We start from the raw sequence: 22,726 nt of genomic DNA on the forward strand, positions 1-22,726 counted from the left end.
ATTCGAGAGGTCTTGTTTTCAGAGAAACTAAGCACAATGTAGTGGAAAAAGAATAAATATAGGCCCCTAAACTCCACTGACAGATATTTGCTCTTATTTTAAGCATAAACTTGAAATAAGACTTAACCTATATATTAATATTGCTTCACAAATAATAATCTTTTTTTCTTTTTTTTTTTAAGGAAGTTCAGATATTCGTATTGCAAAACATGACAAAAATACAGAGGAAGAATTTTTTTTGTTTGTTTGTTTTTTTTGTGCATACAAAATGCAGTGCCATGACTGTGAATTTAAAATTTCCCACATCAATTTAAGACCTTTTTAAGGACTTCATTTATGGAAGGGTGAAATAAAGACCTTTTTTAAGAAACTGAACTGAACAGAAGTGATAAGCATGTCTGTAAGCCAGTTTACAGTTTTATATTCAATTTTTTAGTGCATTCTGGCAGACAGGTTGTCCTTCACTCTTCATTTTAATCTGTTCTTAATGCAAAGTGATTTTGTTCCTTCAAAAGAATAATATAATAATATAATAAAGAATAATATATAACTCAAGTCACACAGATTAATTTCACACCAATTTCATATTCTTTGATGACAAAAGAAAAAAGCCATACAGGTTTGCAACAACTTGAGTGTGAGTAAATATAGTATTTAAATATATTAAACTATTTATGCAGGCATTATGTATGTCACTGCACATTATAGAGAGTTTTATGAGAATTTTAGCCATTTTTATTTGTATTCACCTCCTACTGCTGTTTTTATTGTATGTAAGTTTGTTTTGATGAGGAAGGGATGAGACAATACAAGCAAAAGTGTAAAGACAAGGACCATTATTGGCAATCAGAATTTTTGATGGGAAAACATACTCTAAAAAAGAAAAAAAAAGTACAAAAGCTGTCACTGGGGCAGTACCTTTTCAAAAAGCACAACTTTGTACCTAAACAGTCTACATTTGTACCTTAAAAGTACATATTAGTACCTAAAAGTGTACCTTTTAAAAAGCTACTGCCCAAGTGACAGCTTTTTTACCTTTTTTTTTTCTTTTTTTCTGAGAGTGTGTTTACTAAACCAGTGAGATTTGGAAGATTTTTCATGTAGGATTGTCTTGTGAATCTTTTTGAAAGAACCTAAATCATTAAGACTTTGTGTGAATTCTAATTTTCATTGTACATGCTTCCTTTGGGAACAATTATGAGTAGATTTGGTGTGTCATACCATTATTATGCGGATGATACCCAACTCTACATATAAAACCTCTACCTATAAAACATAACGATAACACTACATATAAAAGACTACAAGACTGTCTTCACGAACTCAAGCTTTGGCTCACAAACAAATTCCTGCTTCTTAATGACGATAAAACTCAAATCATCCAATTTGGTCCAAATGAGCTTTTTGACAGACACTATACTGGCCTTGGGACACTCACGCCACAACTCACTTCTGAAGTTAAAACTTTTAACGCCACAGCTAGAGCCAGCTTTTATCATTTACGACGGTTAGCCAAAGTGAAGCCTTTTTTAAACAGGAATAGCTTTTAAACAATTATTCACGCTTTTATTTCAACACGACTTGACTATTGCAATTCACTATATGTTGGGTTACCTCTCACTTCCATCTCTCATCTTCAGATGGTCCAAAATGTGGCTGCCCGTCTGCTCACTGGCAGCCGAAAAATAAGATCACATCACCCCAAATTCTACGTTCTCTGCATCGTTTACCAGTCCGATACAGAATTGTTGTTATTATTGTCTACAAATCTCTTAACAACCAGGCCCCTAAATACCTTTCCGATTTAATTAGCATTCATAATCCATCAAGATCACTCAGATCAAGGGATCATCATCTCTTGGCTGTTCCACGATCTCGCTTAAAACGAAGAGGTGATGGGGTTTTTGCAGTAGTCGGCCCTAAGCTGTGGTGACCTTTTCCACTACATGTTAAATCAGCTGCAACCCTAGAGGAATTCAAATCTTTGCTGAAAACACATTTTTTCTCTAATGCGTTTAATGTACCATAACTTGTATGTTTTTTGTCTTGTTTTGTTTGTTTTTCTTATTTTACTGTACAGCACTTTGGCCAACCAAGGTTGATTTTTTAATGTGCTTTATACATAAAACTTGACTTGAACTTGACTTAAAGTGGAATCTTCTATTATTAACTTCCATAATCAGACAAATGTCCATTTGGTCATATTGCACTCTACTTTGACTACACATTTGATATTTGGTCATTTCCTTTGAGAGAATAATAAAATACCATTCTACTATCATCTAAAATGTGTGCAGAAAGAAACGATTTTCACTCAGAAATCTCTAGTAAATTTCACAAATTAAACAGAAAAGGTACATATTGTAACACACTGAATTAAATGTGAAACTTTGAAGTAAATTTAAATTTACTCCAATATATATATATATAGTGTCATTACTTTGATATAATTTGAAACATTTTATGTTAAAATATGCACTTAAGCAGAACTTGGAGTGTTTTCTTTAAAATGTCATATTGTTATAGATTTCATACATCGAGAGGGTTAGAGATATTTTGACTCATATCCTTGTTCAGCCCCTCCTATGCTTCACACAAAAGAGGGTGGTATAAAATGGAAAACACAAGCACTTTCCATCCTCAAACACCTGGAGGATCCACGAATCCACAGGCCAAGCATGGGGAGACGCACCAGGATAGTCATATGGATGCTTGACTGGATACTCCTATACTTTGGATTAAATGCTACACAGACAGGTAAAAAAGAACAATTTTTTTTTTCTTATATCATGTTATATGTTAAGTGAAGTAAATGAAAATAGAGATTGTGTCATGTGAACTTGTTTGTTTGATCAGAATGGGATCTGTTTAAGTCCCCTGACTTTCCAGTCTTACGCCTTCTATTGTGACCATAAGCCTGAGATTCAGTTCGTGGTTAAGCAATCCTTCAGAAAGGCATTATAGGATTGCCATTAAATAGTAAGAAGGCATTGTGTTAGATAATCTCAGTTTGACATTGATCAATGACGTCAGCCTGACATTATTCACCAAGTGAGCACAATAAGTGTTATTCATTATATTATTACTCTATTGATTATTTGAATTATCCTGGGGTTAAAAAATAAACAAAATGCGGTAACAGTATGTGGACCAATTATTATTGCTTAGTAGCGTGCATATTGTCAACATATATATTTCTAAGTTTCTTAGTATTTATTATAACCCTACCCAATACCTAAACTTAACAACAACCTTAAAAACCCAGAAGAAAACCTCTAACAACCTTTGTTTTATTTACAACTTTGAATATTTTCATGCTGTAAAAAATTATTGTCATTTCAAAATGAGAGTAAAATACTAAAAATGGTAAAGTAAAACCTGGCAAGTTCCCTTATGAAAAAACTGTCATAGATCTTACGGGACATTGCATGTAATTTTATAGTAAAATACTGTTAAATTTACAGTTTTAGGAAGTGAAAAGGAACAAGATTCATAGTGAAAAAGTCAAAAATGACATTCCCCGAATTCCCCAAGTGACGCTTTACATGCATTTTCATAATTTAAATAATTGCTGTTTCTTCTTAGTTTTAGGATTTTATGTTACATTTTACTGTTACATTAAAGTTGTATGCAGTATTTTAGAGTCATGTGTGTCATCATGAAGGTGTTGTATATGTGTGTTCATGACACAGCTTGTGGAAAAGATACTTTGCTGATTCATCATGTGGTTTTCTCTTATGCTTTTATAATGGTTGTCATTATACTACAAAGGTTTACAATTTTAGTGAAATGGGATATTAACATTATTTCAGTTAATGAAGTATATGTTTCTTTTACTAAAAATTTAAGTTGAATCTTTATATATATATATAGATTCAACTCACATTTTTATATATATATATAATATATATATATATATATATATATATATATATATATATATATATATATATATATATATAAAACGTCATTATATATATATAATTACATTATATATATATATAATTTTAGAAAACATGTAAGTGATGCTGGACAACAAACGCAGTCTTAAGGCGCTGGGGTATATTTGTAGCAACAGCCAACAATACATTGTTATGGTAAAAATTATAGATTTTTGTTCTTTTATGCCAAAAATCATTAGGATATTAATTAAAGATCATGTTCCATGTAGATATTTCATAAATTTCCTTCTGTAAATATATAAAAACTTTATTTTTGATTTGTAATATGCATTGCTAAAAACTTCATTTGTACAACTTTAAAGGCAATTTTCTTAGTATTTTGATTTTGATTTTTTTTTTTTTTTTTTGCACCCTCGGATTCCTGATTTTCAAATAATTGTATCTCAGTCAAATATAGTCTGATCCTAACAAAACCATACATCAATGCAAAGCTTAACTATTCAGCTTTTATTTTTGAAAAAATTACACTTATGACAGGTTTTGTGGTCCAGGGTCATATATTGTCTGTTAGCCATTTGTAATTTTATATCAAATCCTGTTGTCTCACCTATAGGTGCTCATAACAAACAAGTCTGTAGCACATGGGGTAACTACCACTTCAAGAAATTTGATGGAGAAATTTTCCACCTACCATCCACTTGCAATTATATAATGTGTGCAATGTGTGGAAGCAGCTACGAGGACTTCAACATTCAGTTGAGACGCCAAGTAGTAAATGACCAACCGATTATCACTAACATCACAATGAAGTTGAACAGCACTGTTGTGGAGCTCACCAAAAACTCTGTCAAGGTGGATGGAAGAGAGTAAGTACAGGTTATTTCTGACGGTCAGAGCTATAGCATTTTATTTTTAAAGTTTGTGATTAAATATATATATATATATGTTTCCTGTTAGGATGAATCTGCCATTTAGCCACTCTGGTATTCTTATCTATAAGAGTTCCTTCTATGTCAAAGTCACTGCTAAACACGGACTGGTGGCCACGTGGAATGAGGATGACTCTTTCACTGTGAGTGTGACATCAATATGCTAAATATCTGATGTTTTTGCAAGAAAATAGCTGTAATCGCTCCTTTTAGGTTGAATTGGACATGATGCACCTAAATAAGATCTGCGGTCTTTGTGGAGACTTCAGTGGCATCCAGTCACACAATGAGTTCATCAAAGATGGTAAATAACACATGCAATAAATATATACACACTTAAAAATAAAGGTGTTTTGTGATGCCATAGAAGAACCTTTATTTCTAAATAGTTCAAGAACCTTTAACATTCTCACAAAAAATTATTTGTTGGCAAAGAAGGTTCTTCAGATTATAAAAAGGTAAGAAAGAGATAGTTCTTTAAAGAACTTTTGACTGAATGGTTCTTTGTGGACAAAAAAAAAAAGTATTCTATGGAATCACTTAAAGAACCTTTTAAAGCACCTTTATTTACACCTCCTTTTTTAGTTACGTATAATACAGATATCTGAGGTGTATCCATATATGTGACCCTGGAGCACAAAACCAGTTTTAAGTTGGGGTATATTTGTAGCAATAGCCAAAAACACATTGAATGGGTCAAAATTATAGATTTTTCTTTTATGCCAAAAATCATTAGGGTTTTAAGTAAAGATCATGTTCCATGAAGATATTTTGTACATTTCCTACCATAAACTTGCATTACTAAAAATTCATTTGGACAACTTTAAAGGCGATTTTCTCAGTATTTTTATTTATTTTTTTGCATCCTCAGATTCCAGATTTTCAAATTGTTGTATCTCTGTCAAATATTGTCCGATCCTAATAAATCATACATGAGTGGAAAACTTTCTGATGATGTATAAATCTCAGTTTTGAACAACTGACACTTAAGATTTTGTGGTCCAGGGTCACAAAAATACAAAAACAAACAACATGAAAATAAGTTAAATTACTGGAGAAAATGAGTGAAATGTGTAAATTAACCTGATATCTGCTGATCTCTCAGTGCTAATATGATTTTTATAAAACAACGAATCTGAAACATGTTTTATATGTATAATTATATAAAACTCATCTTTAATTAAGATGCTGACAGATCCCCATATGACTATGGCTACATCAAACCGGATAGCTCAACAGAGAGTTGTATTGAACAGATGAGTTCAACAAAACCATGCAACGAAATGGTAGGTTCTCTATCAATCTTCACTATTTGATATCCTATGCTATATTTCATTAATTTTTTTGTTTAATTCTTGTCTTTGTTTTTGTTTTTTCTTACCAAATGGCAGCCATATTAGATAGGACATAGATAGGAAAGTAATGAAATTTGGCACACTGATTCTGTGACTCTAGCACCATCACCATCAGCTAAAAAATATCACTTTTATTCTGGTCATAATTTTTATTAATTTGATCCAGTAGCAAAATTTAGATTTCTTTCATTTTATTAAAACACTGGCCATAATGTCCACATTTTTTTCCCTACTTTTCCAACAAATCTTGTCTATACCAGCTCAAATGATTTCCAGATCAAGGCAGAAAATTACTGAGGAGAATTAAAATTTTTCCCTTGGTTCAGAACTTATGGACTTACAAACATGCATAACAATAATGTTCCAAAATGAGTACTGTATCACACAAACTTAAAATCATTGTTTACCTGCTAATGTGAAGCAGTTTTATGTTCCGCATGTTTACCTATGAGAAATGAGAACGTCTCAGTTACGTACATAACCCTCGTTCCCTGATGGAGGGAACGGAGACGTTATGTCGAACGACTTATGGGGGGGGGGGGGGGGGTTCTCACTTGGGAGGCCAATCATCTCTGAGTTTAAGAGAAAACGCCAATGAAAATTGGCTGATGGGATTTCTGGCCGTGTTCTGCGGTCCTGCGCTGATCAGCTCGCTGGTTTGTTTACCTCCATTTTTAATGAGTCTCTTGCTACATCGGTGGTTCCCACCTCATTCAAAAAAAAATTCATCATCCCTGTGCCTAAGAACAATAAACCCTCTTGTCTGAATGACTATCGTCCAGTTGCCCTCACATCAATAGTCATGAAGGTCTTTGAGGGACTGGTTAAAAACGTCATCTGCTCCTCCATCCCGGATACTTTACACCCTCTTCAGTTTGCCTATCGCCCAAACAGATCCACTGATGATGCCATGTCTCACATCCTGCACATCCTGTCATGTCAAACATTGACAGCAATAACAGGATGTAAGGCTACTATTTATCAACTATAGCTCAGCTTTTAATACTATAGTCCCCATAAAGCTAGCTTCTAAACTCATAGACCTGGGCCTGAATTCTTCATTCTGTAACTGGATTCTTGATTTCCTCACTGGCAGACCTCAAGTGGTGAAACTAGGCCAGTTCACCTCCAGCTACATCACCCTGAATGTAGGAGCCCCACAGGGCTGTATCCTGAGTCCCCTGCTCTACTCTCGCTACACACATTACTGAGTGTCTTCGCACAGCACCACATCTGTAATCAAATTTGTTGGTGATACTGTGGTTCTGGGCCTCATTCACAACAATAATGAGACTGCATACTTGGATGAGGAAGAGAAATTAACATCATGGTGCCAGGACAGCTGTGTCTTTCTGAACGTGAGCAAAACTAAAGAGCTGATTGTGGACTTCAGGAACAGACAGCAGCAGCCCTATACTCCTCTTATGATCAGCGGGACCCCTGTGGAGAGGGTGAGCAGCTTCAAGTACCTTGGTGTAAACATCAACACAGAGGAACTGACTTGGACTACTCACATTCAAACACAGGTTAATAAAGCCAGGCAAAGACTGTACCATCTGCGACAGCTGAGGAAATTCAGGGTCTCATCAGCAATCCTGAAGACTTTCTATTCAGGGGCTATAGAAAGTGTATTGACTCAGTGTATCTCAGTGTGGTTCCAGTCAAGACTGCAAAGCCTTGCAGAGAGTTGTGCGCTTAGCTGAGCGCATCTCTGGGCCTGCTTTCCCCTCTCTGCAGGACATCTACCTCAAACGCTGCAAAAGCAAAGCTGTAAAAATCATCAAAGACTCCACCCACCCCAGTAACCATCTTTTCACTTTGCTGCCATCTGGTAAGCACTTCCGTAGCCTAATGGCAAAAACAGAGAGGAGGAGTTTCTTCCCCCAGGCCATCAGGCTCTCAAAACTCAAAACCAGCCTCTCCACTTAATGTTCACTTTATCAGTAAGATCTTCATCATTCACTACCTCACATTGACACACTGACAGTGTCAACCTGATTGCACATTAGCCTCTTGTACATTCCTGTGTATCTTAATATTTAAGACTACTGTATAATGCGCATTGTACATCCCTGTTTATCTTAATATTTAAGACTACAGTTTACTTTCATGCACATTATTTTGTGTTCTATATTTAATTCTACAATATACATCTTTTTTATATTTTATTCTTATATTTTTATTGTTTACTTTTATTTCATTCTTACATAGCTATATTTATGTATATTTTCATCTGTGTTGTTTTCTTTAATAATTTCACTGTCCATGGAGCGGACCTGACTCATATTTCACTGCTGATTATATATGCTATACATAATTGTGTATGTGACGAATAAAAATTTTAAATCTTGAATCTTGGCTAGTGGATTTAACATAACTGAGCCACTCCCCGTGCCAACGGGTATAAATAGTGCGACAGGTGCATCCACTCATTAGGTTTTACTCTAAGGAGCCGAGAACGTGTCCCGGCAACAGCGACCGGTTCAAGGTTGTGGCATGGAGACATAAAGCCTCTGTTCCCTCCATCAGGGAACGAGGGTTATGTATGTAACCAAGATGTTCCCTATCTTTCGGTCACTACGAGTTATGTCGAATGGCATATGGGGTACTATGAAAAATGCCACAACCTGAACACCGTCACAACCCTGTAGCACTGCAATTGTCGACAAGCCATGGCGTGCCACAAAAGCTACGCTTAAGGTCATAACCTTCCCAAAGCCCCAGCGCAAATACACTGACCTTGGTACCGAAGGGGCCAAAGGGTGAGTACATCGCTGCTGGAGAAGGCCACGCTGCTGTTCCACCGACACAAATTTAGTGGAAGGGATTTCAACCTTCGGAGAAGATTGATTCAAATCTTCCCTATTTGTTCTTAAAGCTGGGCAAGACGATGGGGGAGCAAGCCTTAGGAAAAGGTCACTACAGAGACCACATCCTACCCGTAGGGAGGTGACATGTTGAGATATTGATATGGACTGACCTAGGGGGCAGTACTACATATGGAATGGGTCTCTTGAGGCAGGTCCTACTTTAGAGTAGGGATGGAACAGCTGCCAGAAGAGACTGACAGAGCGGGTCTGTCAAGGGAAGACACAGGTTCGCCAAGAGAGAAACCTTACCGTGGAAGAAAACACATATGGGATTACCTGAAGGGAATCAAGCCATATGGACACCAAGCCCAGTACAGGGGCTGACCGGAGCTCTGGACATGCTAACACCAGTACTGAGCCTGGCGACAGACTGCTCCGCCAAGTCTGACCGCCGAGGGTGCTGGAGGATGCTCGACCAGGGTACACCAACCGGGGAACTCTACTGGGAGAGGGGGAGTGGCGCAGCAAGCGTGACACCCAGTCATCCCTTCCCACCAATTACCTGTTACCCAACACACGGGAAGAAACTGGCTCTACATGAAGGCTGTAAAACCTTGCGAAGGTGTTAGGTGTCGCCCAGCTCGCAGCTCGACCGATGTCTGCCAGAGAGGCATCGTGCACCAGCACATAGAAAGAGGCCACACTCTGTGTGGAGTGGGCACTCACCCCCAGGGGACACAGCTCGCCTTGGCGTACCATGGCATCAACTATCCAGTGGGCCAACTTCTGCTTGGAGACAGCCTTCCCCTTCTGCTGACCTCCAAAGCAGACCAGGAGCTGCTCAGAGCTTCTGAAGCTCTGGGTGCGGTCCACGTATATGCAAAGCGCTCTTACGGGACACAGCAATGCCAAGGCTGGATCTGCCTCCTCCAGGGGCAGCGCTTGCAGGTTCACCACCTGGTCTCGGAAGGGAGTAAAGGGAACCTTGGGCATGTACGGAGTGGCTCAGGTATGTTAAATACACTAGCCAATATTCATTGGTGTTTTCTCTTAAACTCAGAAATGATTGGTGTCCCAAGTGAGACCCCCCCCCCCCCCATATGTAGTTCGACATAACTTGTAGTGACCAACAGATAGGGAAAAGTAATTTCTCATATGAAATTTTTTCAAGTTTTTCTTGCCCAGCCAAGGGGAAGTCGTGGCCTAATGGTTAGAGGGTTGGACTCCCAATCGAAGGGTTGTGGGTTCTAGTCTCGGGCCAGACGGAATTGTGGGTGGGGGGAGTGCATGTACAGTTCTCTCTCCACCTTCAATACCACGACTTAGGTGCCCTTGAGCAAGGCATTGAGCCCCCAACTGCTCCCCGGGTGCCGCAGCATAAATGGCTGCCCACTGCTCCAGGTGTGTGTGTGTGTGTGTGTTCACTGCTCTGTGTGTGTGCATTTCGGATGGGTTAAATGCAGAGCACAAATTCTGAGTATGGGTCACCATACTTGGCTGAATGTCACTTCACTTTTTTTAAGTAAAGAGAGACAGCCTCTCATTCTCTCTTACTTATCCTCCTCTTCCTCCAAAGTCAAATTTACATCTACTTTATAAATGGAATTTAATAAAATAAAAACACAATGTGATCATTTTACGCACCGACTCTAAAGCTCTATGATTTGTTTTTCTCCTCCAGTGGAAGGCAGGGGATTTTTACCTGATTTCTGTGTTGTGGCTTGTACAGTTCTGTGCAGTGGCGATTTTTTTTAACCACCTTCATTAATCTCTTGAAATTTACCACCACTTTTTCTGATTCCCTGTCTTTGCCTGAGCCCATTATGTTCAATATGTACTTTCCATCATGTCTTCATGCTTTTTCTAGACACCAGTTTGTGAGCAGCTGCTTTCAGGCCCGTCTTTCAGCAGTTGTAAGGACATCGTACCCCTTGACTCCTTCATCAAAGCCTGTGAATTGGACATGTGCTTCTGCACCAACAGGACCAGATCCTTTTGTGTTTGCAGAACCATCTCAGAATACTCTCGCCAGTGCATCCAGGCAGGTGGAAAGCCTGATCCGTGGATAAAGGAGCAGTTCTGTGGTGAGTTTAAACTTTTAAAAAGCCTGTTCTAAATCTGTTTGAAGTTTAAGTCTGAATGGCTTTAACATAATGTATACATTTTTAGACCAATCTTGTCCTTACCACAATATGGTGTATCAAGAATGTGGAAACCCTTGTATCAACACCTGTACAAACCCTGATAGAAGTCATATTTGTAAGGACCAATGCATCGATGGGTGTTTCTGTCCTGAAGGTATAATCTTCTAATGGGCTAAAGAGTTATTTTTTTCTTGATGCAAATGGCATTACACAAATGGCTATAATATACTGTCTTATAGGATACCTGTTTGATGACCTCAGTGATAGAGGTTGTATTACCAAGAATCAGTGTCCCTGCATCCACAATGGAAAAATATATGAACCTGGACAGACCTACAGAAGTAACTGTAAAGAATGGTGATTATATATTTATTTTTTTTGTATATGTTGCATTATTTTTTCAAGGTAATTTGTACTTCTTCATTAGCTTCCGATTGTTTTCCTCTGAAATGGTACTGCTTCCTCTTATAGTGGAAAAAGTTTTTCTTTTTCGGACAAAGAAACTTAACACTGTATTTAAACTTTATTCACCATGAAGCACTTGTGTCGATAATCTATGGAGCTGTGAAGACAGAGATTGCCCAGGGACTTGCTCTGTCGAAGGTGGTTCCCATATTACCACTTACGATGGGAGGACATACAGTTTTCATGGAGACTGTACTTACGTTCTTTCTAAGGTCAGTCTTTTCTGACAGTATAACGTACTTCAGTCCATAGTCTACTATCCAGATTAATTTAGAGATAACTCTCAGTTATCCATCCAAAGCATACTAAAGATGCAGTGCAACTCTAGTTTCACAGTACACTGCAATGTATTTAATTATTTTAAGCACAGTGCTGCAAAGCTTGTGACGCTTAAAATGCTATTTTGTTATTATTAAATTGACCTTAGAAATTCCCATGAAATCAAACCAAATATATATTTCTAGCAAAATGTCACATCATTATATGCTGGTGTCATATCTGTATTTCAACAGACCAGAGAAAATGAGTTTACAGTTTTGGGGGATCTGATGAAATGCGGTTTTACTGTCACTGAAACATGTCTGAAGGCAGTAACAATTTTTTTATCAAAGAGGAACACAGTAAGTTATCACAAATTCAAAATTAAATTAATATCAGTACAGATAATGTTTTTTTTTTAATTCTCAGTAAATCTCTTTGCATCTGAATCTTTTCTTGCAAATTATTGTTGTGAATTTTAGGTGTTCAGGATCCAGTCTGATGGAAAAGTGTTTGTTAATAAAACGTATTCACAGCTCCCTCTTTCCATTGGTAGGTTAGCAATTCAGTTGAATTTTCTTGTGATATATCATTGTATAACACATTGTTCTTAAGAGAAATATTATGAAATAACTAAACAGCACACAATTAACTATTTTTTTTTCTGTAGCTGATGCGATGATTTTCAAACCCACCACATTTTTCATCATCGTCCAGACATCTTTTGGACTTGAGCTGGAGATCCAGCTCATACCAGTAATGCAGGTTTACATAAAAGTTGATGTGACTTACAAGCAGAAAACAACTGGTAAGTCAATTTGTATATCAACACTTTTATCTTACAATTCCTATATACCTATAAAACTACCAGCGCTGCTTCTTCATTCGATGGAATAAGTTAATGGTAATGTGCAGCAGCTACATATGGCCATTACTTTTGCAACTGACTTTCTATGCTTTCAAAATGTAAAATCGATTCTAGTTTTCGATTTTTGATTCTATTTTTGATGAAGGTTAAATTACTTTTTGCAAATTGTAAAAACAAATGATGTCGATTTTTTTGCTAGGTTTGTGTGGGAACTTCAACAGTATTCAAGCAGATGACTTCATAACTATTAGTGGATCTCCTGAAGCTACAGCAGTAGACTTTGCCAATGGCTGGAAAGCACAAGCCAACTGCCCTGATGTTAAAAACAGCTTTGAGGATCCCTGCAGTCTCAGCTTAGATAACGGTATATCTCAATTCTCTATTTTGCACTGGCGATAAATGAGATAATGGCGATAATGAGATAATGGCTCTTGTGCTGTCATGTAATAGCTCTTTACTCTTCTTTATTGCAGAGAGATATGCTAAGAAATGGTGCTCTCTGCTGTCAGACCCTGATGGGGTGTTTGCTCCATGCCACAAAGAGATCAGCCCTGATATCTATGAAATGGTGAGTTTAAGAGTCCTGCTGACAAATCTAAAGACACGTTTCTTTTGAGATTGGGCCAACACTTTCTAACCCAACAGATCTGCATGTATGATGCCTGTAATTGTGAGAAAAGTGAAGACTGCATGTGTGCTGTTTTGTCTTCATACGTACACAACTGTGCTGCAAAAGGGATCAATCTGCCTCACTGGAGAAACATTGCATGCAGTAAGTGATTCATTCAAACCTTTAAAGGGTTAATCCATCCAAAATTTTAATTATTAGGCTGCGTTTTACTCACCCCTGAGGCATCCTAGGTGTGTATAACTTTCTTCTTTCAGACGAATCCAGTCGGAGTTATACAATATCTTTCAAGCTCTATCATTGCAGTCAGTGGGTGTTGCATTGCTTCAGTCCAAAAGAAGTGAAATATAAAGCGCCTTTCCATAAAAATAAGTGTCTCACATGCCTCCGGGGGGTGAACAAAGGCATCCTGTTGCCACTCGATGTGTTTTTGTATGTTTCGATGGTTGTACACAGAAGCAGTTCCGGGATCATGATGTACGGAGGTTAGTGTTGTGCATGCGAATGAAAACCAACATTTCTTTACAGGTTCAAAAGAAGCAAAGTTTCCTTACTTTACAAATCATAGTTTTTGTACTTCTAATTAGTGACCGTTGTTTTGTTTTGATCTCTCCTCTGAGTTTCCATGTGCATCACTTCTTAGCGGCGTATACGAAACGCTGACTTCTATGTCATCTGCGCAGAATTGCTTCCGTTTATAACAGTGAGTGCAAGCTAATTTAAAGTGAATATTATATTTTGAATATTGATACCTTTCTTACAAAAACAAATCGAGTCACTACAGGAGGACTTTGTCCACCCTCTGGAGCCATGTGAGACATTTTTTTTTAATGGAGGGCACTTTTTATTTCACGTCTTTCGGACTGAAACAATGCAACACCTGCTGACTGCAATGATAGAGTATGAAAAATCTAAAGACAATTTGTAATATAACTCTGAATGGATTCGTCTGAAAGAAAAAAGTCATAGCTTTACACCTAGGATGCCTCTGGGTTGAGCAAAACGCAGCATAATTTTCATTTTTGGGGGAAATAACCGTTTAAAAAGCATTAAGCATAAGACAATTAAAGAGATGACTGGACATGTAGATACAACATGTTTTGGTGGTTGTTCAAATAAAATAAATAAATGTTTTGTTGTTCGCAGGCAAATTTTCAGCCAGCTGTCCCGACAATATGGTTTATTCTTACAATGTTCAAAACAACAGTCGTTCCTGCCGTTGCAACAGTGACCCAGACTTCACTTGTGGTGTCACATTTGAGCCTGTAGATGGGTGTATCTGTGCAGAGGGAACGTTCCTTGATGAAGAAGCAAAATGTGTCCCTTTATCTAGTTGTTTCTGCTACAGCAAAGGCACAGTGATTCTCCCAGGAGAAGTTATCAACAGGGATGGAACCACGTGGTATGAGTCCCAATCTCTTTTAGTAGGGCTCTGACGCTTATAACTTTAAAATAATGAGAATTTAAATGTATCAACGTGTGGTCACATTAGCCAAAATTAAACTTACCCGTTGACAAAAAAAGTTTATTGTCTGTTGTCATACAGTGTAGCCAGTATGAAGCACAGCTCACACAAAAGTGACTTTAAAACTATGTAGCTTTCTGTTTGCCAACATGGCAAATTTCAAAGTAACATTTCTGTCACATGCTTGAGGTATTCGGCCAATCATACAATTGCATGAAAACATGATCTGTGGGAGATTTTAGTCAGCTTTTAATCAGCTTGGTGAAATTTTAAGTAAATATAATAATTTTGATTAGTTTCTCAAAAAAACAAGTCTTCTTTTCTGATGTCATTTTGCTTATCAAGTAAATGTATCTTGATTTAAAAAAAAAACATTTATGAAGACATTTGGAAAACAAGTTGATCTCACTTTTATTGCAGTGAGATCAGAACAGTATAAATGATTTGCTAATGGAGATCTGTTGGAAGTTATATTTTCAAACTATAAAGTGTTTGCATTTAGAGACCATACTGATGTATTGTATTTCATTCAATGTATTCCTTCCTTTATTTATGTGGTCTTAAAAAGACTTACATTTACCTACATAAAACCTGAACATTTGTTTGATTTTTATTTTATGATTTCTGTTTCAGCACTTGCAAGGACGGGAAACTCAGTTGCACTGGAAAGAGAACTAGGCAACAATGTGAGTACTCCCACAAATAAGTGTACTTAAAATTAAAAACATCTTGAGTTACACATGTAACCATAGTTCCCGGAGAGGGAGTACTTTGGGGAATGCCATCAGCATGACTGGTGTCTGAAGCATGTGTGAAAACACTACCGAATTCACTGGCCCGTGACTTCATTAACAGGGTGCCCTGGAGTATAAGAGGACACCTGTAATGCATGTCACCAACATCTTTGTCTGAAGATGTCTGAAGGGGATGCAGTGTCTCGTTCCCTCTTGGCGAATCATGGTTACATGCGTAACCCGAGACATTCCCCATCAAGGGAACTGCACACTGTGTCCAGTAGGGGACACTTTGGGGAACAAAATACCCACTATGCCATGCCTCAGTGCAAGCCTGGCCACCTGGTGAGAGAGCACCAAATAATGGCAAACTCAGGAGCGACATCTCAGATGGATGGTCACAATATATTCTGTCAATCACCTCTCTGAGGTCTCCTATCCTCTTCTTAGCATTGGACTTCCTCTGTGCTCAACTACGGGAAGGGAGAGCAGAACGAGTGGCAAAATGAAGCTTCTGGTCCTGTTTCCGATCCTCAGATTGAGATGGGTGAGGCTTGAGGAGAGGATCTGGTTTGGAGGAGAATGCATCTCCTGAAAGCAGCACATTGCGCAGAGCTGAATATGGATTCACCCACAATCTCTCAAGCTCAGCATGGAGATCAGGGAGAAAGTGAAGGCTCTTGAGGGAAGAATAATGGCTGGACAAATGACACTTGTCCAGTCTGTTGCGCGCAGCTTTCTGCTTTTCTTGCTCCCACACCAAATCAAGCCTCTTTGCAGTGTGAGCCATTACTTCCAACATTTCCCCATTTGCGGGGCTGGTAGAACTCAGTACTCACACTCTCTTCATCCTCACCATTCACATAAACTTCCTCACTTTCATGACTGGATGATGCCAGCAAAAATATATATATATAGCCTTTGATGCCTTCAGTGTGACTGAAAATAGTTATGAAAATAAAGAAAACTCTTTGAATGAGAAGGTGTGTCCAAACTTTTGGTCTGTACTGTATATATATATATATATATATATATATATATATATACATAACAAACTGTTCATGAAGACAATAAAGCTGATGAGGTGCATCACTGGCACCCTCTTATACTCTCTGGCACCCTTCTAATGAAGTCATGGGCTGCGTGGTCCAATGAATTTGGAGTGTCCCCCGGGGACGCAGTGTGGAACTATTGCTTTCTTTTAAGCATAAACATATTTAAGCATAAACACTGATTGGAGCAGGCCCAAAATAACTGATACTGGGGTTTTAAATAAAACCCAAAATAATAAAATTGGCATCATCTGCTCACCCTGAATTTCTTCATAACTGTATGATGTCCTCGTAAAACATAAAAGGTGTTACATAACATAATTTCCAGTCGGCTGTCTTCCATGCATTGGAATGTGATAGTAACCATTTAAAATAGACTGTACGATTTCAGTGCTATATTCATGAACCGTTTATGGCTTTATGTGAGGAATATTGCATCCAGTTCAATCAGTTCCTTTGCTTTTCTTGATATCACTAATAAATGTCTTTCTATGCCACCAGCTTGTCCCCAACCTATGGTGTTTTTTGACTGCACTAGTGCTGCTCCTGAATCTACAGGATCAGAGTGCCAAAAGAGCTGCAACACTTTAGATATGGCTTGTGTGAGTGTTTTAAGTTTGTTTCTAAACCCTATCCTAAGACAAATAGTCAGAAAAAAGTTGCACAAGATATATTATCATTTTAAAATCATGTTACTTTTTCAAAACAGATTAGCAGTGAGTGCATCTCGGGCTGTATGTGTCCGTCTGGACTGGTCTCAGATGGTATGGGTGGCTGCATCAAAGAAGATCTTTGTCCTTGCATTCACAATGGCATTTTACACCAACCTGGAGATACAATCAAAGTGGACTGCAATAGCTGGTAAAATCACATTTAATCTATTAATCTATTTTTGCTAAAACAGAGGAATTGTCAGTTTTTTTTTTTTCTGAACCATTATTTACTCTACCACATCTCAAATTAAGTACTGTGTTTGATAGCATCCTGTGGTATGAAATGGAATTTTAAAATATAACATATTTTCTAAATGCTCTTTTCTTAAGAGGTTTATTTTTTTCAAGATTTTATTTTTTTCAAGTATATTGTACGATCTGTTCATGAACACCTGAGGGTTACGTTTAGAGGTGGACCTTCATGGGAACATTTTACTAACAAACCATTATTTTATGATCAGAAATGATGAGCTGGGTTGCACAAATTCATACAAAACAACCTATTTGTATAACACATAGAGTATGCATATTTATAAACCTTGTGTATGCAGTACTTGTAAGGACAGGAAATGGGAATGTACCACAAACCCGTGCCATGGAACCTGCTTAGTTCATGGAGATGGCCATTACATTACATTTGATGGAAAGAGATACACTTTCGATGGAGAATGTGAATACACTTTAATCACAGTAAGTACAGAATAAATCTCTACAATACAATTTGATTTAATTTGCTTCATTACAATTTAGCTTACAAATCTTTATGATTATATTATTAAAATATAATAATAATAATAATAACCTAGATGTAACTGAATTGTGGGTGCTGCTATAGAGATTAAAGCTTAGTCTAGAGACATTTTTTTTAGAACTTCTCAATGCTATCAATAAAAATAAAAGTAAGGCAAAAGATAAGAAAAGGTTTGATATAAATGCAAAGACAAATCTGTGTGATTTATACAGGATTATTGCGGACATGCCAATGCCAATGGTACTTTGCGAGTTCTCACTGAAAACATACCATGTGGATCTACTGGCGCCACTTGCTCTAAGGCTGTCAGACTCTTCCTTGGGGTGAGAGTGCTTTTATTGCTAAACAGGTGTATATATATATATATCACAGGTGCCTGATAAATAAATGTATGTTCTTCTTTTAGAACAAGGAGCTCAAATTGACAGATGGAGGTTATCAGATTTTTCACAGAGATGAGGGAGTGGACATTCCTTACCAAATTTTGATAAGAGGAATTTACATGGTCATTGAGGCAAATAATGGACTAATTGTCATGTGGGACCAGAGGGCAAATGTGTTAATCAAACTCAGTCCAAACTTTAAGGTGAGAAATACATCTATAGTGATGTATTACTGAATAACTTCCTCAGAGACTACAGTTTATTGATTAAACCGAGTTGTCGAATTTTTTTAGTTTGATATGTTAGTTAACATGCATCTTGTTCTGGTACAGGGTGCTATTTGTGGTCTTTGCGGGAACTTTGATGGGAACGCAAACAACGACTTCATGTTGAGAAGCCAGGAGGTGGTTATTAAACCCTTGGACTTTGGAAACGATTGGAAAGAGTCTGATAGCTGTCCTGTTACTATGGAAATTAGAAATCCCTGCTCAAATAATCCTTACAGGCAATCATGGGCTCAGAAAGAATGTAGTATCATTAAGAGTGGAGTTTTTGCAACATGCCATTATCAAGTAAGTCAACATGCAGCATGGTGAGGTTTCACATTATCCTGTTGTTCGTGTATGTGTAATCGAATTGCATTTTTCTTATTAAGGTGGATCCCAATCATTTTTATGATGCTTGTGTGAGAGACTCGTGTGCTTGTGATAGCGGTGGGGATCATGAGTGTTTGTGCACTGCTATAGCAGCCTATGCACAGGCCTGCAATGAGGCTGGAGCCTGTGTTGCCTGGAGAACACCTAAAATATGCCGTGAGAGACTGCTAATTTTCTGAGTTTAATTCAAATCACTGAAAGAGGCCATAGGAGAAGAAAAAAATACATTAAGTAAAAACTTTTTTTCTCTCTTACAGCATTGTTCTGTGATTATTACAATGCTCCAGGGAAGTGTGATTGGCAGTACAAACCTTGCGGAGCTCCTTGTCTGCAGACCTGCAGAAATCCAACTGGGCAGTGCTCAAGTCAGATACTAGCACTTGAAGGTAAAAAAAGAAAAAAAAAACCCTGCCTTTTATTTCACGAGTGCTTTGTCTGAACTTGGTTCACATAGACAACAGAACACTATGAGTAAACATATCAAATTTGATCATTTTATGTTTCCAGATGGTTCTATAATTAAAGAAAAACTTACAACATTTGCATTGTGTGTTGACATTTACCCTCAATACAACTTCATGGAAAATTTATGGAAATCGATAATTGATGCTTTTTATTGCATTTATGGATTATAATTATTGGCAGAATTAAGTTATAGTCTTTTATTTGGCAAAATAACCTTAAATGGTTGGTCCACCCCAACATTTTTGTCATTAATTACTTACCCTCATGTTGTTCCAAACCCGTAAGACTTCCGTTCATCTTTGAAACACAAATTAACATATTTTTGATGCATTCTGACAGCTCTCTGACCTACGGTGGCCGAGACACCTCTACAGCCCATTTCGTTGTATGCATGTGTTGTGATGATTTTCAACACTTGTGCTGTCAAACTGATGAAGATTTTTTCTTCATTTGCTGATGTTTTTTCTATTTGCATGTGTTTTCGTAAGTTGCATCATGTTGAGCTGTCTCAGCCACCGTACTGACCCTCCATTAGACAGCAAGATTATCAACGTCCAGAAACATAGCAAAAAAAAAAAGCCATATGACAACAGGGTTTCGACCGTAATTTTACAAAACTACAAAAAAGAAAGAAAAAAGACTTTATCCAAAAATTTGTCCGCTTAACTTTGCGCCATTTTGGAGAGTATCCACGTAACCGCAAAGCAAGTATGCTGTTCTGTGTCAGGCACACCACACAGGCACGGTTATTACCGTTCAAATCAAATCACAAAGAGCTTTAGAATGCATGGTTAGAGAGCTTTCAGAATGCATCAAAAAATATTTACATTTGTGTTCCAAAGACGAACAGAGCTCTAACTGGTTTAGAACGACACGACGGAATTTATTTATTTTATTTTTTTTGGGGGGGGGGGGGGTGAACTAACCATTTCAGATATTTCGAATCTTGAGATGCAATCTATGTCACATGGATGTCACATACTTAATTCTGAATTTTGTATTTTATTTACATTTTACAAGGTTGTTACCCCAAATGTCCCCCTGGACATCCTTACTTTGATGAGGATACAATGAAATGTGTTAAAAAAGAGCAGTGTGGCTGTTATGACAAAGAGGGGAAACATTACAACGATCAAGAGATAGTTCCTTCAAAAGAGAACTGTCAAATATGGTATGCTATCGTTTCATGTAAACAAATACAGTCTACCATCATAAAATGTAGTTTTAATTTTTTAAATGTTTGTCTTAAAGCTATTGCAAGTCCATGGAGATCGACTGCAAATACAATGCAACCGGTAGGAACACATTTTAAATATTTATTCATCTATATCAGAACTTCATCTTTCCTTCATTGGCACTTTATTAAGTAAACGTCTTTATTTCCAAATTTGCAGCTTGCACCTGCACATTCAAAGGGAACAAATATATGCATGGAGACACAATATATAATACTACAGATGGGCTTGGCAGCTGCATGACAGCTGTCTGTGAGGAACGTGGAATAATTCAAAAGACTTCATACCCTTGTCAAACATCACATTCAACAACGACCTATACTTCACCAACTATCTTTTCCAGTAAAATAGCAGGTAATAGTTTTACTACTATCTTCTGAAGTACAAGTTTTTAGCTTATGTTTAAACAAGTATTAAATGTGTTGATACTTTTGGTTCCAGTCATAGCCTTTGAATGAAATTATGATTTAATGGGGAATTAAAAGGATCAAGTTTTAAAAAGTTATTTAAAAGAGGATATATAAATTATAAATCTGTTTTGTCACTGGAACCATATTAGTGTTATGATTGTATATAACATGTAACTTCCTGGTTTCTGAAAGAAAGTTTGTGATGTTTAATGCTCATGATGATTATTGGTTATCAGTGATCTTTGACAGTTAAAAATAAAAGATCTGATTTTGTAGATATTCCCATAAATCGCTACCTTGGAATTATAAGTTCTATCTAAAATTTTTGTCAAAAATGAATAATTCACATATTCTTATTCTGTGACAGCTTATTCACCTCATGAGATGTTTTTTTTATTATTATTATTATTTTATTTGTGTACATCTTAGGACTTTTTATTTAGAAAACCAAAAGGTTCTAAGTCAGGATCAAATTTCTTAGTCATGTCGCCAGACTACCCCATGACAGCAGAAAATATTAATTGTGAAATATTGTATTTGTATTTTTTTTTTAACTATATATAGTCAGTGAAACATTTTCAATGTTTTTTTCATCTCTTAAATGCATACCTCGGGACTTTAGCATCATTGACAACCCTCCCCCTCGTTCATTTCCTAAAGTCAGAAATCAGCATTCTTTATATTCCTCAGTCTATTCACAATAAAGAATATAACAAAATAATATTTGTTTTCAGCCATATCTGAGGTTTTTCAGGGCCCCGGTGCAGGTTATACCAAAGGGCCTGGTTTGAAATAGCACAAATAAATAAAACAAAGATACAAATTAAACAATGTTTACGCTTTTACAACTTTTTAAGTACAGACACAGAATAATCAAATGTAAAATGTAATTGCATCCTTAATTTATAAATATAGATGAAGTCTTGTTAAAACTACAAGGTAATTCAGTCAAGAGCAGTGAGTGGTTTTGGATTAACATAAAAAAATATCAAGAGAGTTTAACACTACTGGAGAAGTTAGAGATCCATCTGTCTTAGATAAAGTGGTCCGGGTTGCTAAAGAATGAAACGTAATGAATGACGAAACATTCATGCATTTAAGGGTTAAACTTTGTGAAGCAACTTTGCTGAAGCATTGTCTGTTTTCTTGCAGTTAAAAGTCTTAAAATGTCTCACATTTTTACAATATTAAGCCTTATTGTCAAATAGTCAACTATTTAATTGACAAGGTCTTAATTTAAACACTAAATGTTAGCATGTTATCTCTGCCATACTGATCTCTAGAGAGAAAGTATTTTACCTGTCCCACTTTCTGTGGAAAAAAGTCCTGGTCAGATGTATTACAGTAGCCGCTTAAACTGTTCCTGCAATAAGGTGTTGAATTACCCACCATATTCCTACCTAAAATTGACAAAATATTTAGCACTGCCTTTTATGCTTAACTTCAACAGGGAAAAAAAATATTAGCTATAAAATATGAAATAAATGTCATAGAAATTATTAT

The 22,726-nt window shown here is 36.9% G+C and overlaps 1 protein-coding gene across 1 annotated transcript in view; it reads left to right on the forward strand.

Moving 5' to 3' along the window:
* Positions 1 to 22,726, forward strand: part of LOC128016379 (mucin-5AC-like) — a 29,308-nt gene that overhangs the window by 4,270 nt on the left and 2,312 nt on the right. The window contains exons 2-28 of the mRNA XM_052600855.1: positions 4,474 to 4,768; positions 4,860 to 4,974; positions 5,045 to 5,135; positions 9,637 to 9,770; positions 10,864 to 11,080; positions 11,166 to 11,294; positions 11,380 to 11,497; positions 11,679 to 11,817; positions 12,118 to 12,225; positions 12,346 to 12,415; positions 12,534 to 12,671; positions 12,931 to 13,095; positions 13,205 to 13,299; positions 13,377 to 13,503; positions 14,506 to 14,761; positions 15,458 to 15,510; positions 17,112 to 17,212; positions 17,320 to 17,471; positions 17,875 to 18,013; positions 18,287 to 18,397; positions 18,481 to 18,660; positions 18,790 to 19,029; positions 19,113 to 19,269; positions 19,371 to 19,499; positions 20,599 to 20,749; positions 20,830 to 20,873; positions 20,973 to 21,167. Of these exons, the coding sequence (XP_052456815.1) occupies positions 4,474 to 4,768; positions 4,860 to 4,974; positions 5,045 to 5,135; positions 9,637 to 9,770; positions 10,864 to 11,080; positions 11,166 to 11,294; positions 11,380 to 11,497; positions 11,679 to 11,817; positions 12,118 to 12,225; positions 12,346 to 12,415; positions 12,534 to 12,671; positions 12,931 to 13,095; positions 13,205 to 13,299; positions 13,377 to 13,503; positions 14,506 to 14,761; positions 15,458 to 15,510; positions 17,112 to 17,212; positions 17,320 to 17,471; positions 17,875 to 18,013; positions 18,287 to 18,397; positions 18,481 to 18,660; positions 18,790 to 19,029; positions 19,113 to 19,269; positions 19,371 to 19,499; positions 20,599 to 20,749; positions 20,830 to 20,873; positions 20,973 to 21,167 (3,849 nt within the window). The remainder of the gene's footprint in view (positions 1 to 4,473; positions 4,769 to 4,859; positions 4,975 to 5,044; positions 5,136 to 9,636; positions 9,771 to 10,863; positions 11,081 to 11,165; positions 11,295 to 11,379; positions 11,498 to 11,678; positions 11,818 to 12,117; positions 12,226 to 12,345; positions 12,416 to 12,533; positions 12,672 to 12,930; positions 13,096 to 13,204; positions 13,300 to 13,376; positions 13,504 to 14,505; positions 14,762 to 15,457; positions 15,511 to 17,111; positions 17,213 to 17,319; positions 17,472 to 17,874; positions 18,014 to 18,286; positions 18,398 to 18,480; positions 18,661 to 18,789; positions 19,030 to 19,112; positions 19,270 to 19,370; positions 19,500 to 20,598; positions 20,750 to 20,829; positions 20,874 to 20,972; positions 21,168 to 22,726) is intronic.

This window comes from Carassius gibelio, chromosome A7 (assembly GCF_023724105.1).
Source record: "Carassius gibelio isolate Cgi1373 ecotype wild population from Czech Republic chromosome A7, carGib1.2-hapl.c, whole genome shotgun sequence".
Classification (NCBI taxonomy): domain Eukaryota; kingdom Metazoa; phylum Chordata; class Actinopteri; order Cypriniformes; family Cyprinidae; genus Carassius; species Carassius gibelio.